The sequence below is a fragment of the Sardina pilchardus genome, chromosome 2 (assembly GCF_963854185.1).
Source record: "Sardina pilchardus chromosome 2, fSarPil1.1, whole genome shotgun sequence".
Lineage (NCBI taxonomy): Eukaryota > Metazoa > Chordata > Actinopteri > Clupeiformes > Clupeidae > Sardina > Sardina pilchardus.
In genome coordinates, this window is record NC_084995.1 from 20263925 (window position 1) to 20278924 (window position 15000).

General features: G+C 47.3%; 2 protein-coding genes across 3 annotated transcripts in view; one reads left to right on the forward strand and one right to left on the reverse strand.

The window, feature by feature from the left end:
* The window catches only part of ctnna2 (catenin (cadherin-associated protein), alpha 2), a 413529-nt gene that overhangs the window by 103319 nt on the left and 295210 nt on the right, over positions 1 to 15000 (reverse strand). The gene's annotated exons all lie outside the window — the stretch shown is intronic.
* Positions 7238 to 11802, forward strand: lrrtm1 (leucine rich repeat transmembrane neuronal 1). The gene has a single exon (XM_062520928.1). It carries the CDS (start codon positions 8588 to 8590, stop codon positions 10193 to 10195), a length of 1608 nt encoding a protein of 535 aa, XP_062376912.1. The 5' UTR covers positions 7238 to 8587; the 3' UTR covers positions 10196 to 11802.

Consider the following 15000-nt stretch of genomic DNA (forward strand, 5'->3'; position numbering starts at 1 on the left):
TTAAATATAAAATAATTAATTTAATTAAACAGATGAATGGAAATGAACAGCAAGGACAATTCAAATACTTTTGCTGAATAGCATTTTGTTTTTCTTAAACACTCTGCTGTGAAATACTCAACAAATATTCAATAAACCCACTGGCTGTTATGTTGAAAGACATGTTTCTTATTTGCAAAAACAGAAATAATAACAAAACCCAACTAGCACAAAAATTGATATGGACGTTTATGATCCAATCAGCAACAAAGCCAGACAAAGCACGAGACCTTGAGATGGGCAACAAATAGAAGTACCAACAAATACCAACAGACACCAACTATAACCAACAGGTTTTTCAGTTTACAGGCTGTTTATGATCCAATCAGTAGCATACCCAGCCAACCCGCAAACCCTGCAGCACCTACAACTACCACTCCACACTCATATTTCTACATCTCAGAGTCAGCTCAGGTGACAACATGACCCCGAGTAGTCTGTGTGCCTCAGCCTCAGTTGTGGCTGACTTTGCCTCAAACAGATGCAGCCGCCAACACCTACCACTCCACAAGCACGGCAGCAAGATTTCACACGTCTCAGAGTGAATTCAGGTTACAGCCTGACCTCGTGGCCCCATACAAACAGACAGGGGTCCGATGTGACAGACCAAAGGGCTGCTCCAAGACTCCTCTCCAGAGTTCCGGAACCAGGAGGTAAATAACACAAACCAATCCCCCCATGATCTTTCCAAGCTTCGCTCCTGAACCTTCATCACGTTTTTCATGGCCTGCATGCACGCACACACACACACACACACACACGCGCACACACACACACACACACACACACACGCACACACACACACACACACAGACACACATACACACACACACACACACACACACACACACAGAGACACACACACACACACACACACACACACACACACGCACACACACACCATCCAAATCTCTCTTCTCCCATGGTCACCCTGCACCCCTTTTTTTTGCGCTCTAAATCCGTCCGTGCCTTCTCCCACTTCCGTGCTAAATGTCTCCGCTCTCTGGTGTCTCTTATCCTGGCCTCTTTGTCCACCACTTCACAGCTCCTCTCTCATCCGTCTGAGAGGAGTGCTCACTAAAAGGACTCTTGCCGTTTCTCCTCCGCATTAGCTCAGTAGAGCGCCAATTAGCCATCAGCTCATCCATTCAGTCAGACTCGCCATGGTGCCATGCCTCTCATGATTCACTCCACTCTCTCCCTCTCTCCCTCTCTCTCTCTCTCTCTCTCTCTCTCTCTTTTTTTTCTGATTTTCTCCTTTTTTTATTTATTTTTTATTTGGGGAATAATAAATCTTCGACTTGGACGCTGTTAATTATGAGCAGCGGCTGACCTTTCAACTGCGCCAGATAGCAAACGGCCGGAGATTGTTCTGCTACATCATGCTAATGATTATCGTAAACACCAAATAATTACGATCATTAGGATTCAGATGGCTCTCTTAATAAATTTGAAAAAAAAAACGGGAAAAAAAAACGATGTTAATCAACGCAGCCAAACACAGCGGGGATAAATAAAGTGTCAATCTAGTCAGCCCACATGACAAATGTCGGACGAGTTATGTCTCGACACAAAATATCTTTGATGGTGTGTGTCAGTCATCCGGGCTATTGATGGAAATATCTTTGGAAGGAAAGAGACAAAAAAAAAAATCTGTTTGACAGTTATTAGCGTCAGATGCTATTTAGATTTCATTTCATCCTGGCCAATCCTACAGATGTTTTCCACAATACTGTAGCTTTTCCCCACGATGGGTGAATGGTTGGCTAGGATATACTGTAACTCTAAAAAAACACAACTTAAACAGAAACCTGATGGGCTGACAATACCTTTCTGTCAGGTCTGGTACACAAGTGTCACAACTGCTGCCACTGATACACCAATCTTACTCAAACCTGACAAAATTTAGTGGCTCCTCATTCAAAACAAGTCACCACAAATGAATAGAGCGTATCTGGGAGAGAGAGAGAGAGAGAGAGAGAGAGAGAGAGAGAGAGAGAGAGAGAGAGAGAGAGAGAGAGAGAGAGAGAGAGAGAGAGAGAGAGAGAGAGAGAGAGAGAGAGAAAGAGAAACCTTTTCCACTCCACTGTCTAAATCCTTTGCTTTCTACTTTAAGGATGACAGCAAGGCCTGCAGCAGACTGACAACCATCAGACTCTCAGTTCCACTCCGCTGGACGCTCGGTCAACACGCCGGCCCTTTCAACCCCACCATGCCTGCTGCTGACCGGTGAAGAGCAAAGTTCCTTTAGGGTTCCTATAAGAGATCTTTCACGTGGTGCCTCTCTCTCTCTCACACACACACACACACACACACACACACACACACACACACACACACACACACACACACACACACACACACACACACACACACACACACACACACACACACACACACACACACACACACACACACACACACACACACACACACACACACACACACACACACACACACACCAGACAGCAGGCTGGCTGGCTCGCTGAAGAGCAGCAGTCCTGAGCAGCTACTGTAGCTGGGGGAAGTTTCAGTAAATGACTTTGCAACAGCAGGGCCTCGACTGCACAGCGCTGCTGCGAGTAAGAGAGATGGAATCACTGGAAAAGATGAATCCATATGCCACTGCTTAGTGGACAGAGAGAAGAAAAGAGACTCGTGAAGAATCCCCACTCCCAGCCACCACCACCACCACTATCACAGCTCCTTAGCCAGTAATTACATGCCACAAAGGAGTCCGATTTGTGGATAGTAAATAAAGCTTTCAAAGATCTGACCGTGCACTGAAAGAGAGGTCACTTTTTTTCCCCACATCTCTTTTATTAGGTTTCACTTTCCTGACCACATCTAATTGATTTGGAGAGAACGATTATCCTGAACCATGATTTGTCAATGATTCACTTCCTCTTCATTCATCTTCCATTAGAGTCTCCCTTGGCTCAGTGGCCTAAGGTAAAGGGGTTAATGAGGGATGGACACTGTTTCCACAAGGCGACTGTTATTCAATATAATTGATACACATACATGGATAACATAGTTACAAAAAGTGGAGGGAATCACAGTAGTCGTCAAGAAAGTGTCCATATTAACTATAAACCCTGGCAGGCAGAGCTCAGCGCTGAAATGAATGGAAATCAAACTGGGATTGATTTAAACTGGGATTGTGTTACCAGCACAGTGCAGGCCACACCTGTTCTCCACTCCTATAGGAAAAAAGCTTTTGGCAGTAACTACAATAGTGATTTGGAGCAAATGAAAGACAAACACAAGAAGGGAAAGCTGGCGAGACAAGGGTTAAACAAATATGTGGGCCCTTCTGACAGCCTGGCCGATCTAGATCAGCGCCACAGCGGTGATGTATGCCCCTGGATGGCCACTGCCAGACAGGGCAGCCATTTTAAGTCTCATCAAGTCGAGTACAGAACTCGCGTCCATTATGGTGTCAAGGGCACACATTACACTGGCAAGACTACAGAACACCAGTGTGTGTGTGTGTGTGTGTGTGTGTGTGTATGTGTGTGTGTGTGTGTGTGTGTGCGTGCGTAGGTATTCAATAACAAACTCACTAACGGAACAAAAATGCCATTTAAGTGAGATGTTTCCTAATCATCAGCCCCCTTTCCCACTAAATACTGGAGCAGAGTGACACTGTGGTGAAAAAAAGAAAAAAAAACTAATGTTGCAGAAAGTCTTAGTGGGGCATAATAGGATATTGATTAAGCATATCCCGTGTAAACAAAAAATCTCCTAATTAATAATGTGTGCTAGCTAATTTCATGCTCCCTGCCTTGTCTAGTTTAAGTTAATAGCGTCGACACCGGAAACAAGTTGCTCCCCTTCTCTAAGGCCAATGAAGATGGATTTTATGGAAACACAAACTGAGCGAGCGTGTCTGTCAACCGCCCATTCAAAGCTCGGAAGTCCAAATCTACACAGTGCTAAGCCAAAACTAAATGATGGGTGAATCAGAAAGCAAAGCTTAGAGAAAGTCCAGCAAATAGGGAAGTTGATGCGGGAGGACACGTGTCCTACAAAATTCCGCCTGTGTCCCACAGGGCTGAAAAACACAAATCTCATCTCCTGGTCTGTAGGCCTGCGCTCAGCAAGGTCAGCGATGACTAGGCCACCCCCATCCCCAGCTCAGGGCCAGAACGGGAGTGTGACAGCACAGGCCCCGTAAAACAAGCGGAAAAAAGCAAAACGCTCCCGTGACTCATCTTCAAAAGCTCACTTACTTTCATTAGTTTCACAGGGCTGATTCCATCAGATTGAATTAATTTGCTTTGGCTTTTATTTTCCACGTCCTGCTTTTCTTCTCATTGGCAATTACGTTGTATGAAAATATTTTGTTTGCTTTTCTTTTTGTCGCGTTACATTGCTATGTACATCTTTTTTAACTCTTTTGAGTCATACTTTTTGAGTCATACAAGACTCTTAATCATACCATTACTGGACATGTGCTCAAATTCGTATTAAACTCATGTGCCCTTTTGGGAAATTATAATTTCTTTAGAGAGTTCATGACATAAGGCCTAAGGCTTTTTATGTTAGCCATTAGTGGACCACTTCTATGTAATAGCTCTGTGTGTGTGTGTGTGTGCATGCACACGTGTGTGTGTGTGTGTGTGTGTGTGTGTGTTCTTCAGCATCACAAAGTGGGTAAAGTCACGAGCGAGAAAGTGTCAAAGACTCAATTTTGCAAAATCATGTCTGTTTCACTACATCTGAATAACTGCCATGAGAGAAAGTGAGTGTGAAAGACACCAGGGGAGAGGAACAAGGAAACAGTCCCAACATTGTAAACCTGACAGCAATCCAAGAATCCCTGGCTCTTTCCTACACTGTTAGAGATTTGTACCAGTAGACCTGTCAGTGCTGGGGTCTGTTTACCAGCACCCGGTGTGCCCAAAGCTCTTAAAAGTGTAAATCAAAGGCCTGGATACTTGCATATCAAGCCATGCCTTGCTATTAACTGATGTTGCAGCCATCCATTACAGCCAGGACAGAAAAGTGCCTATCGTTGTTGCATCTGTGATGCATCATTTTCTAGATTCCCATCCGGGGCACTTGTGTAACTTGGGTAGACACAGGTCAGCCTTGCCCCAGCCTGGACTTGAACCCATGAGCTTGCACCATCTCAGAATGGAAGGCGGGCATGCTAACAGGAAGGCTAAAACCATGGGTGCTAGCATTTGTCGCTAGCACATCCCAATGTCTGGATCTAGAGGTTTACAAAAAGCACAGTGCTCTACAGGTTGGAGACTTTATGCAACATTTTTGCCATTGCGTTCTAATCCTAATGTCTTACAAAAAGGCTCTGGACCCTCCTGTGTCTCACATGAACCATTATTTGACTATTTCCCCTAAAAGGCATTTCCATGTATTCATGAAAGCCAGATATTTTCCATTTGCGCTGCTACTGAACAAGGGTAATGCTGTCCTTCAGTGGCTGCTGAGAAGATTAATATATTATCCACTATCATCCAGTGCATATTTATCATTCATATTCTTGTAAAAAGAGAAAACAAAATAACAACAAACACTCAGCTATGAGTACAGCACATTTCTGGGATGTGTTGTATCTCGCCTAGATTAACCCCCACCTCTCTTGATCAAACCAGTCCAGCAAACACAGAGGTGGTTGAGGGCTTTCACTGGCCTGCCCTGGTAATCCACACTGACAATATTGTTAATGCCCTGCTTACCAACCAACGCATCAATTAAAGAGACAAACTCAACAAACATTCTTTTTTTAAGCTCATTTTGTTTGTTTCTGATTGATTCCTATTTCACAGAGAGCTGAGCAGAATGGAGGCCATTGTGGAAGTCAAGACATCTGTTGACTGGGAGAGAGGGGGACGGTACGGTAAGCCTGTTTGCTTCATGCGAGGGATCGTCACAGCTCATTGTCCTTGAAAATGAATCGGAATGAAATGACAAGCCTTCGGGAATCATGTCCACTGGGCCGAAGAGGAGTGCATCTCCCGAGCAGAATATTTATGTTGCCCCAGCTAAGTGGCAGCAGATGATATCTGTATTCAAACTACAATCTTTATACAGCCACTTACATGGCAGGGGAGTCGCCATTGTGAGAGGGACATTTTGCATTCAGGTCTTTGCTCTCGTTTAAGTAGTGCATGAAGCTTTTAAAATGGCAAGAATGAAGAAGAAAAAAAGAAAGAAAGAAAGAAAGAAAGAGAGGGAAAGAGAAAGAGAGAGAAAGAGGCATGAAGTGGCAGTGAGCATTTAGCTGTGTTACCAACACACTGCAATGGCATATGGAGCACACGGCTGTGGCCATGCTTGCTGAACTTGCTTTCCTTCCTCATGGAGCTAACCATCTGCAGAAGCTACGCTAGCAGGGCAAATGGAGCTGCTTACAGTACATCGCAAGCTTGGCCACAACACTAGACTAGAGCTAGACATGTTTCAACACCAAAACGACATTTTCTGACATTCTACTCGGCATTCGTGGATACTATCCTCAGAGGGAAAGTGTCAAGAAAAAAATGGTAAAATGGAAGTAAACAATAATAATCTATCTGGGATATCAGATGGCCAACAGGTGAACCGTGAAATTCCCTGCATTATCTGGAGTCACCTATATGCCTACTTTAAAATGTCTGGGAAACGAACAGGGTAGAGCCACTGAGATGGAATACATATGAGGCACTTTCCCAGTCATTAGAGAAATATTAATCTTTAATAATGAAGAAGCAGAATTCTGCAGGCAACATGGAAAGGCAGATAGATGGCTTGGTTCAATTCATTAAAGCTGGCGAGGGGAGTGGAAAGAGAGCGAGGTGGGGGGAGGGAGGAGAGAGAGAGAGAGAGAGATAAAGAGGAGGAGGAGGAAGTAGAGGAGGAGGAGGAGGAGGAGGGGAGATCCAGTTCTGTGCTCATTAAAACCCAGCTCTAAGCCCTGCCCCTTCTGAATATGAAAATATCCGAGCACTGAAGAGCAAATGTGCAAGAGAGTGAGCGAGCGAGAGACACAGAGACTAACAGAGAGAGAGAGAGAGAGAGAGAGAGAGAGAGAGAGAGAGAGAGAGAGAGAGAGAGAGCAAGAGAGAGAAAGAGTGAACAAGAAAAAAGAGCGAGAGAGAGAGAGAGAGAGAGCGCACAGGCTGAATTGTGAGTGGCTTACGACACTCAGTGAACAGAAGGCGCTCCTGCATGCTATGCCAGCGCACTAGCCTGCTCGCACGGCACCACTGTCTCCTCTCCTCTCCTCTCCTCTCCTCTGCTCTCCTCTCCCTCTCGTCTCCTCTCCTCCGCACACTACGCCCCAGCCGCACCGCGCCGCGCTGCTCTGCCTCAGTTCTCAGCAACAGCCTCCAGAGCCGGGGAAAAGACCAGATGCGTGTTGCTCCATCAGCGGCACAGCCAGCACCAGAGGGGCTTCTGACCACATATTCCATCCACAAACTGAATTTGGGATACTAACTAACAAAAAAAAAAACGGCTGGTAATCAGTGATAACGAACAGAGGGTTGGGAGGAAAAAAAAAGAGAGTGAGAGAGAGAGAGAGAAAAAAAAGGAACCAAGGAGATCAAAGACCCTCGTTGAATCGATGCTCTCTGAATGCATTTTTTTTTTCCCTCCTCAAGACTGAGAATGCAATGACCCGCCTCACTGGATTAAACACCGCAGGTCAGTGATCACTTCATGCGACGGACGCTAATTTGTGTCGACGCATCGGCAGAGTCTTTACTTAAAAAGGGGGGAGGGCGAAGAAATTAAAGAGTTCTGAGAGGATTTTTTTTCCCCCCTTCCTCTTTTCTCTTCCTCCCGTGTTTTTCTCCCCTCTCTCTCCTCTTCCTTCTCTGCTCTCTCCCTCTCTCCCCCTCTCTCTCTCTTTCTCTCTCTCTCATGCTCTCTCCCTCTCCACCTCTGATCATCGCAACAGTCACTGCAGAGGATCGGCGAGAGGAGAAGGACGACGCTCGTGCATGCAGCTAAGGGGGAACTTGCACTTCCTACCAGTTTACTGAACGCTACTTGGATTCCGTCGCTTTCTGCCTCTTTCACTCGAGGAGAACTAAGACATTGTAAGTCTGCCAGGATCTGCTGTCCGCTGAAAAAAAGGAGGGGGAGCTCGAATTTGTTCCACACTGGGGTCTTTTTAAAATTCGCACATAATTAGTGTCTGCACAAAGGAAGCCGCTGAATAGGGGTTGTCAGCCTCTGGAATAAGGGTGAGTAGGAATCCTTTTATATGAGATTGTTTCCTGAAGAATACTTTTTTTGAAAAAAAGAGAAAAAAAATACCCACCGCCCCCCCCTCATCCTCCTTGCTACCTCTTCTCTCACATCTAACATGAGCAAAGTGACTTGTCCTCTATCTCTCTTCATTCCTATCGTTCGGAGGGGGCAGGATTGCTCCTTTCAGTAAAGCACCATCAGTCACACCAAAAATCTGTCAAAAATAGGGGGCAACACGGAGAGAGCGTTCTGGCCTGGGGAGCTTACAAATCATGACGCACAAAACGATACAAATCTGAGACGTTTTCAATGGACTTTGTCTGGGCTCTATCTCAGGATATTCATGCTAATGGATTTCCTTCTAATTGGTCTGTACCTAAAGTGGCCGTTGAGGAAGCCCCCAGGGTTGCTGCTGTGCTCGCTGGGTATTTTTCTGAAAATGGTTCCCTTGGTGGAGGGCTCTTGTCCGCGGCTGTGTCGCTGCGACAACAAACTCATCTACTGCGAGGGGCTTAACCTGACGGAAATCCCCCGCAACCTGAGCAGCGCTGTCGGCTTGTCCCTGCGGGAGAACAACATCTCGGAGCTGCGGGAGGCCAACTTTGTCGGCCTGTCGCAGCTCACCTGGCTCTACCTGGATCACAACGGCATCCAGCTGGTCGAGGAGAACGCCTTCGAGCGGCTCCGTCGCATCAAGGAGCTGGACCTGAGCACCAACCGGATCGAGAGCCTGGCGAATGGCACGTTCAAACCTCTGCCCAACCTGCGCATCCTGGATTTATCCTACAACCGGCTGCAGGAGCTGGAGCCTGACCTTTTCCATGGCCTTAGGAAGCTAACCAATTTGCATCTGCGCTACAATGCCCTCAAGTTTGTCCCTGTGAGGATCTTCCAGGACTGCAGGAGCATGCAGTTCTTGGATCTGGGCTACAACCAGCTGCAGAGCCTGGCTCGTAACTCGTTCGCCGGGCTGTTCAAACTGACTGAGCTGCATCTGGAGCACAATGAACTGGTGAAAATCAACCTGGCCCACTTTCCTCGCCTCATCTCCCTGCGCACGCTCTACATGCGCAACAACAAGGCCACCATTGTGGTCAACACGCTGGACTGGACCTGGCACTTCTTGGAGAAGATCGACTTCGCCGGCAACGAGATCGAGTACGTGGAGCCGCACGTGTTCGAGAGCGTGCCCAACCTGAAGACGCTCATGCTGGACGCCAACAAGCTGGCCTACCTGGACCAGCGGATCCTGGACTCGTGGGGCTCGCTGGACAGCATCGCGCTGGCGGGCAACGAGTGGGAGTGCAGCCGCAACGTCTGCGCCCTGGCCTCCTGGCTCAGCGGCTTCCGCGGCCAGCGCGACAGCGCCCTGCTCTGCGCCAGCCCGGACATCGCGCAGGGCGAGGACATCCTGGACGCCGTCTACGCCTTCCAGCTCTGCGAGGAGGGCGCCGACAGCACCACCCAGACCTTCACCGCCACCCGCGGCGCCGGTGGCGGCGGAGGCGAGCGCTCCGGCCCGGGCTACATCTACGAGGGCCCGACGCGCGGCGGCGGCACCTACAACCTCCAGGAGACGGAGGGCGGCGGCGCGGTCACCGGCACCTTCACCGTCACGCCGGCGCCGGCCGAGGACCTGGACAGCACCATGCAGATCCAGAAGGTGGTGACGGGCACCATGGCCCTGATCTTCTCCTTCCTCATCGTGGTGCTCATGCTCTACGTCTCCTGGAAGTGTTTCCCGGCGGGGGTCCGGCAGCTCCGCCAGTGCTTCACCAGCCAGCGCCGCAAGCAGAAGCAGAAGCAGACCATGCAGCAGATGGCCACCATGTCCACGCCGGAGTACTACGTCGACTACAAGCCCAACCACATCGAGGGCGCCCTGGTCATCATCAACGAGTACGGCACCTGCACCTGCCAGCAGCAGCCCTCGCGGGAGTGCGAGGTGTGATGCGGCCTGGCGGGGGCCCTCGCTATACCGAGGGAGCACTGGAGGCTTTTTTTGGGTTCCCCTTTCCCCCAACTGGGGGGGAAGGGGGGGTTGGGTGAGTTTCACTGGATTGATGTAGCTCGGACAAATCAGACAGCGCACTGCACCACGCTGCACTTGGCTGGAACAAAAGGATTGATGGATGAATGGATGGATGGATGGATGGATGGATGGCTAACTGGAGAGGAAGAATGGGGGTGTGGTGGACGCAGAGGTGGAAAGTGGCAGCTCCTTGAGACTGAGAGACGGTGGATTTTACTGCTGACTTGCGATCAGTCTCTGCCTACTGAAGGACATGACTATGGGACCTGTTGACTTGACGCAACAAAGCTTTGTGGAATTACACCGCAGTGAGAGGATATTTCAGCTTTAATGTGTCTTTCTAATTCAGGATATTATAAAAAAAAAAGAACATCGACATTCTGACAAAAAAATAACTGGGGACATCCAGATTAAAAAAAAAAACACTGTTTTTATTGTATTAATGACAAGGAAAGGGGGAGGGGGGGAGAATATAAAAAAAATCAAGTGAGGAGATTTGAAAAGAATAAAAAAAGAACAAAAAACACAGAGTCTGTATAAAATATGTTATAAATGCAGAAATGCAAGAGTGGAGAAAATGCAAGAAGCTATCCTATTTCTTTTGTAAACTAAAAAAAATGATGATGTTTAAATAAATGAATTGCTATTCACCATAAAGCTGTCTGCAGAGGCATTGGGGAGATACTGGTGATGAGGCCGAAGATGTAATGTCTTTCTGGTCTCTAGTGGCCATTGCCAGCTAGGAAATGAACACGGGGCCAGAGTGATGCCATCACGTCATTCAAAACGCAGAGCCTAAATCAGATTTTGAGATCTCACTTTCTTTCTACCTTACTATACACATTAATTTTTTGTTTATCTGTGAGGAATAATCATTGTGCTGGCTTGCCCTTTTGCTGTTGTGGTTTGCATTTTTATTTTCCTCTCATTTCTGAACAGATAAGGGAAGAACCAACTGTGAACATAGAAGACGATGCACTGAGAGATGGCATACTTCACGTCAGCTAATTTGAAGATATTGTGTGCCATCAAAATAAACTAAAACAAGGATATGATGCCTTGGGCTTCTGCCTTGACTATTTTGTTTTTTTAAGACTGAGATATCATGTCAGGAGCTCTATGTGAAGAGCGAGAACAGTCAAGTGGATACAAATATTTAGCCTTAAAACGGTCAAATAAAAAAATGAATTTGAAATTGCAAGGATTTATAATTTATATGCCTTCTCAAAGCAACTGCTGTGCAACTGGGGAGGAAAATCCAGATGCTAAAACACATTTCAATGTAATTATGGAATATATTCTTTAAAATACAAGCATATTTTTCTGTATTATTTCCTGCTCTGGTTGTTCATTGTGTGGCTGGCTGTGTGCACAGATGGTGTTTCTGGTCTCCTTTGAAATGTGTTTGAAAACATGGTGCATGGATGGACATGAGGTGAGAGGAGAGAAGAGCAGATGAAAGGAGAGAGAAGAGGAGAGGAGAGGGGAAGAGAGGAAATGAGAGGAGAGAGGATAGGAGTGAAGGAGAGGAGGAGAGGGGAGGAGAGGAGAGAGGAAGAGATGAGAGGAAAGGATAAAGGAAGAGAGGAGGAGAGGAGAGAGGAAGAAATGAGGGGAAAAGAGAGAGGAAGAGGAGAGGAGAGGATGGATAAAGAGAGGAGGAGAGGATAGAGGAAGAGAAGAGGAGAGGAGCGAGGAAGAGAGGCGAGGAGAGGAGAGAAAAAAGGGCTCACAGCAGCAGCAGCCAGCAGTGGCGAGCAGAGGCAGCCGTGGTGAGGCAGCATCAGCATCAGTTGGAAGGTGCAGGGTGCTCTCTAGTGTCCTAACACCAGCATGAGAGAGATCAGGAGCTGCTGGAGCCACAGCAGTAGCAGCAGCAGCAGCAGCAGCAGCAGCAGCAGCAGACAGCAGCAGCAGACAGAGGGCTCACTGGCCCGGCCGTATGGCCACCACTGGACCGCCCTGACTCTGCCTCAGCACGAGCCGCACCAATGGGGCCGTGCCATGCTGCAGCAGCTGGATGGGTCGCAGTGTGCCAGAGCATATGGCCTGCTGAACAGAGGCATTGGGGCTAGCTCCTGATCGTTCCTAGCAGTAGATGTGTAGGGGGTGTGTGATTTTGCAAATGTTTTTTCAACTCTGGATGAGGATATTGAAAATGTGCACATGAGGGATGTGTGTGCGTGGGTAGATGTGTGTCTGTGTGTGTGTGTGTGTGTGTGTGTGTGTGTGTGTGTGTGTGTGTGTGTGTGTGTGTGTGTGTGTGTGTGTGTCTGTGTGTGTGTGTGTCTGTGTGTGGGTAGGTGGGTGGGTGTGTGTGTGTGCGTCTGTGTGTGCAAATCAAAGTGAGAACAGTTTGTCAGATTAAGTATTTTGAAGAAACTATTTACTTTTGTACACATAAAAAACAAATATCAACTGTTTGCATGTCCTTCAGAGTTGACAGAAGACTGTTTGAAGGCATTTCTACAGCTATTTACCTGCTAAAGACAACACATCCAAAGCAAATGAATAAAAGCATATCATTGCAGACGTGTACAGCATAGACTCAACTGTGTTTGCCTCACTATCTCTGCTCCATGACAGGTTTAGGACACAGGCTTAAACAGATTGCTGCCTTATGATACCATAGGCCTGAATGGAAAAACACTGAAAATGTATGCATGCTCTTTTTCCCCTCTGCAAAAAAAACTACATCTACCAAACACCAACAGCGCTCGCTCTTTCCCTCATTTTAGGTTTGGAAAAAAAAAATAGCTGCAGAAATGTTCTTCTGCATGATCTCTCTTTCAATGAGGCTGGCTGGGTTATGAAACAAACAGCTTGTATGAATAATATGCATATATGGCTTCAGTGAACACAACAGCTACAAATAGCAGAGGGAGATGGAGCGGCAATCTCATTTGCCTATTTCTCCTAACACTCCTCTCTGTAACAATGATTGAATTCTCTTTCAAGATAGCCTCTCCAAGCATGGAGCTGTGCGCTCTATATATAGGCGTGCTGGTTTGTGTGCATAAATATTATATGATACTCAACACTACAGCACCGTTGGCAGCTTCAGTGATTTTGAAGACGGTCGATGGAGAGAAGGGGGGGGGGGGGGGGGGGGGGGGGGGCAAGATGCTGAAGCCATTGTCCCAGTGTGATACTTGCTTAATTTTCTTTCTCTCTCTCCCTCATTCCCTCCCTCTCTCTTTCTCTCTCTCTTTCTCTCCCTCCCTCCCTCTCTTCCACCCTCCCTCCCTCTCTCTCTCTGACCTCATATATCTCCATACTTGTTAGCGATGCAGGAATGGGGAAGTTATTGTCCCAGCAGTGTTTATTATTTCCACAATTATCTCAGATTATTAATGCCATGATTGATGAGGCAGGGGTGAAATCAATAGAGGCAGCCATTAAATCAGCTGCGCCAATTAGACATTCATTTGGCTCTTTTACATTTTTAAGATGTGTACCAACTTGAGAAGGGAAAATGGCTGCTTTATTTATAGGTATCTTTTATTGATGTGCGGGCTAATTAGAGACTCGTGGAGCAGGTTGGCCTTGTCCCTCAGATGGGGCCTGAAGCTGGTGCACATACTGTTCCCCTTATGCTTTTGATGTGCTATATGGACGTGTGTGTGTGTGTGTGTGTGTGTGTGTGTGTGTGTGTGTGTGTGTGTGTGTGTGTGTGTGTTCTTGTGTGTGCATGCATGCGTGTGCATGTGCATGTGTGTACATACATCGGTCATGGAGTTCGTAGTGTACCTGTCAACAGAATGTGTTTTACCCACCAAAAAAAAGAAAAAAGACAGGCACCACAGTATTTTTGAAAGTGTGAGAGTGAGTAAGAGAGTGAGAGAGCAAGAGAGAGAGAGAGAGAGAGAGAGAGAGAGAGAGAGACTGACACCAAAACGTGAAAAGTGAATTGCTGTGACAGACTGTTAGAGGTCTCTGAGTACACCTCTTCAGGCCTCAACATTTCCACTCCAGCCTGACAGCCGCTGAACCAAACCACACCGCATCCATCCACACAGCCAGGCAGCAGACGAACATACGTACAGCACACGCAGCCCAGCCTATAGTATACCCCCACAGTGTAGTCCACACTTGGTTAACAAGGGCAGAGTGCTTAACCTCTGTCCGCTATACATCACTCTGGCATTAAGCTGTGGCACGGTGGCCAGCTGAAGTCAGCGGCATCGTGGCCCGGGGCACTCACGCCCAACGCCTCTAACTAATTCATGCAGTCCCAGCGGAGGAGGAGGAGGAGGAGGAGGAGGAGGAGGAGGAGGAGGAGGAGGACGGCCACTCTCTAACCTTCCACGGAGGCCACCGAGATGCTGAGGTGCGAAGATGACTTGCCCCTGAGACAGCCCGGGCTAAAATGTGTCATGACAGGGGCCTCCGTTCGACACGCTAATGTGTGACGCTCGAGACACACTGACGTACAACTGTTATAAACACGTCCTACAACCACGACCACCGCGTCACACTCTGAATGCTCTCCTGTTGGCAATTCTGTAAATGGAAATGAAACTTGAATGGTTGCAATTGAATTATACATATTTGAATTGTATTGTTTTTATGACGTATGAAGTGCGCCATATTTCGTATCATGGGTGCTTTTCACTAAATCGCTTTCTCTCCACAAATCTACTGAGTCACTCACTGCGTATGCAGCACAGGTTTCATTAAACATACAGTACATCCTCTTAGGTGTGCTGTTAGCAGTTATGTGC

Excerpts from the sequence above, each read along its gene's own strand:
- lrrtm1 (XM_062520928.1), top strand. The coding sequence starts at position 8,588 with ATGCTAATGGATTTCCTTCTAATTGGTCTGTACCTAAAGTGGCCGTTG.